The sequence below is a fragment of the Pediculus humanus genome, genomic scaffold, assembly GCF_000006295.1.
Source record: "Pediculus humanus corporis 1103172107667 genomic scaffold, whole genome shotgun sequence".
NCBI classification, from domain to species: Eukaryota; Metazoa; Arthropoda; class Insecta; order Psocodea; family Pediculidae; genus Pediculus; species Pediculus humanus.
Window position 1 is genome coordinate 539,008 of NW_002987276.1, and position 3,546 is coordinate 542,553.

Consider the following 3,546-nt stretch of genomic DNA (forward strand, 5'->3'; position numbering starts at 1 on the left):
TAGCACACACACACACACACACACACACACACACACACACACACACACACATTCTTTTTAATTAATTCCATGTATATAAATACACATAAACATAAATTTTGTTTGTTTGTTTGTTTGGTATAATTAAAAAAAAAAAAACTAAATTACCTTGTTTCATTAAACTTCTTTCTTTTCTTTAATAGTTTAACGTTAACTATGCTAACACAAACCCATACAAAAATATTTTTTAACAAAACCATTTGTGCTATGAAAAGTGAAAGTCCAGTGTTTATCTTATACTTTCTTTCATAATCCTGAGAATCTTGGAGATTTCGTTTTGGCTAAAAATATAAAATCCGGTTTATAAATAATACATATACATATTTTATTATCATCATCATCATTAAAAATAATTTTTAAGGAAAAAAAAAAAATGATATTTACTTGTAAATAATCCATAAAACTGTAAACTGCCCTACATTCTAATCTTTCTGAAAATATTTGTGCCATGTTACCAGAAGCTTTTAATAATTTTATCAACATTATTCTATATTCATTACAAGACCTGTAATAATAATAATAATAATAATAATAATAATGATAATTAAATTTATTTTTTTTCCTTGTTTATGATTACATGTAATAATAAATCAGGGTCACACTTCAAGCAAAAAAAAATTTTTTTTTTTTTTTTTTTATATTGATTGTTGTTGTTTAAATTTTTATTTATTATTATTTTTAGGGGACCGTTTTCTGTATTTATTACGTCTTCTGCTGCTCGAACGAGTTTTCGGCGAATAAAAAATTAATATAAAAGGTAAATATTACAACACAAAAAAATTTTACACCTTTAATCGTAAAAAAAAAAAAAATTGATACGAAGGGGGGGGAACACGTTACGTCACGACGACGGCGACATTTTGTTTTTAATAATTCACAAAAAAATAAAAAATAAAAAAAACTATGAATGAAAAATTTAATACTCTAAATAATTTAGTTACGTAAGAAAAAAAAAACAAATTGTTTAAATTTAAAAGTGACATAACGTACGTAATTTACAAAAAAATTTTTATTTACGTATCATTAAATTACCCAAACAAATAAAAAAATTATTATTAATAATAATAATAATGAAAATGAATGATCGTTGCTTAATAATAATAATAATAATAATAATAGCAAATTTTCGATTACGTAATTTTAATTCATGTCTGCCTACCTTAATATTTAACTACTACGTACCTAATGAGTTTTAAATTGTTCGATAATAAAATCAAAAAAAAAAAAACTTTATGTAAACTAAAACAAAATTATGTTTTTTGCATGTTTTTGTTTTATTCCATGTGTTTAAATTTTTCTTTTTTTTCAAATAAAACTTACCAGTAATACCCGACGACGTGTAAAACATAAACACAACATAATAAAATAAGAAACAAACTCGATACGACAATTAACGTTATACACCATTTATAAGAAGGAGGTTCCATTTCAATTTCTTTTTCTTCCATAATTATATCACCTTCTTTAATAATTCTTCCACTTCTAGAAAGTAATGTTCTAATAACACAATTTTTTTTTATTAAACCCACTCGAATTATTATTATTATTATTTAAAAAAAAAAAAAACTAATGACACGTTGTCATCATCATTATTTACCTGCATTTTAATATAATTGGATTTTTTTCACATTGTTTTCCATATTTTATTCTTAGCCTTTGTCTTCTAAATATATATGCTCTCCTACCCTGATAAAAACACATGAAAGAAGCTATAAAAAAAAAAAAAAAAAAAAAAAACAAATAATAATGATGATGATACTCATGTGAATTTTACAACAAAAAAATATTATTATTATTATTTTAAAATTATCCTTTAACTTACATATTAAAAACAACGGGACGTGTAATAACGTTATCGTCTGACAGTAAATAACTCTACCACCTGTTAAAAAAATCAAAAAAAAAAATTTGTGTGAGGGGGTTTTTTTTCTTTCTTTTTGATTTTAATATTAATAATAATAAATACCAGTGAATTGATCGGCGAATGCTTTTCCAAAAAGTATACATTCGCAATCGTAATCGTGACAAGTGTTGATAGCTTTTGCCCAATAACCCCAGGGTAGTGATGTCGTTATAAACGAAACTAATATGAGGCTGGAAGACATTACGTATGAAAAAAAATGCCTCGTTTCTTCATCTTCGTAAAATAGAAAAAATATTATTATTATTATTATCACCTTCCCTCATTCGATTTAATAATCAAAAAAAAAAATTATTATTACGATATGTTATTAATTAACTTACGCATTTTTAATTTATTATTATTATTACTATTATTAATTAAATTAAATAAATCAAACGAAAATAGCAATAATAATAATAATAATTGAATTCATTTTTCACATATGTACATGATAGAATAAAAGATTAGGTTACTCTGTCGACTTTTTTTTAAAATCGAATCACGATCGAATGTGTGTGACGAGTTTAAAAAAAATCTTTATCATCATTTCTTATCAGTAAAAAAAAAAAAAAAAAAAAAAAAAACAATTCAGTGTTATTAAATATATATATATATATATTTTTTTTTGTGTGTGTGTATATTCGTTTTTCTTTTTTTTTTTTTTTTCATTTTCTCTCTCTTTTTTTTTGTAGGTCAAGTGAAAAGTGTCATTAACCTGATACGATAGGTACCTACCTATCTACCTACCTACCTACCTACCTAAACCGGATGAATTAAAAATTATCCGAGAGAACTTAAGCTATTATTAAATATCATGGCAATAAATGACGACCGTCAAACGATCGACGAGAAAAATCCCTTCGAGTTATGCAAAACCTTCAGGTTCGTAACAAATTATTATTATTATTATTATTATAATTAATCGTTAAAAATTTATCGATTGATTTTCCTGAAAACGTATAAATTTTGGGCGCCTTTTTTTCTTCCTTTGTACTTATCCGAAAATCTTCCAGTTGCGTCATATCAATACGTATCAATAAAAAAAAAAAAAAAAAATCATGCTCATTGAACTTCGATTTTCATATCTTTTTTTTTTTTTTTTTGATTTTCCAACTCATCATCAGATGGTCAAAAAGATAAATTTTTAATGCATATCAATTATTTTAAATCAATAGATTTATTATTATTATTATTAATAACAAACAATGAAAAACGCAACGTATTTTTTTTCTAAACAATTTTCTCGCGAAACCTAATAATAATAATAATAATGATATTATATTTAATTAACAAAGTCGTAAGAACACACAACAACTCTCGTTATAAATTTTTAACAATGAAAGGTGATATAAACAAAACAAAACGTAAACTTTATTAATTACGAAGTGAAAATCATTATTATTATTATTACTATTATTATTATTATTATTATTATTATTATTATTATTATTATTATTATTATTATTATTATTATTATTATTAGAAAATTTTCAAATTTCTTTTTTCGGTTTGTCTAGTAATAATTTCATTCATACATTTTTTAAATTTATTAATTTTTCCAAAAAAAAACATGCGGAAAAGGAATAAAGGTAGAAGGGGGAAAA

General features: G+C 23.1%; 1 protein-coding gene across 1 annotated transcript in view; it reads right to left on the reverse strand.

Moving 5' to 3' along the window:
- The window catches only part of Phum_PHUM285610 (uncharacterized protein), a gene marked incomplete at both ends in the record, with an annotated part of 3,416 nt that extends 1,272 nt beyond the window's left edge, over window positions 1–2,144 (reverse strand). The window contains 6 exons of the mRNA XM_002426868.1: window positions 189–320; window positions 424–544; window positions 1,360–1,536; window positions 1,637–1,748; window positions 1,862–1,921; window positions 2,006–2,144. Of these exons, the coding sequence (XP_002426913.1) occupies window positions 189–320; window positions 424–544; window positions 1,360–1,536; window positions 1,637–1,748; window positions 1,862–1,921; window positions 2,006–2,144 (741 nt within the window). The remainder of the gene's footprint in view (window positions 1–188; window positions 321–423; window positions 545–1,359; window positions 1,537–1,636; window positions 1,749–1,861; window positions 1,922–2,005) is intronic.
- Between the last annotated feature and the right edge of the window lie 1,402 nt (window positions 2,145–3,546).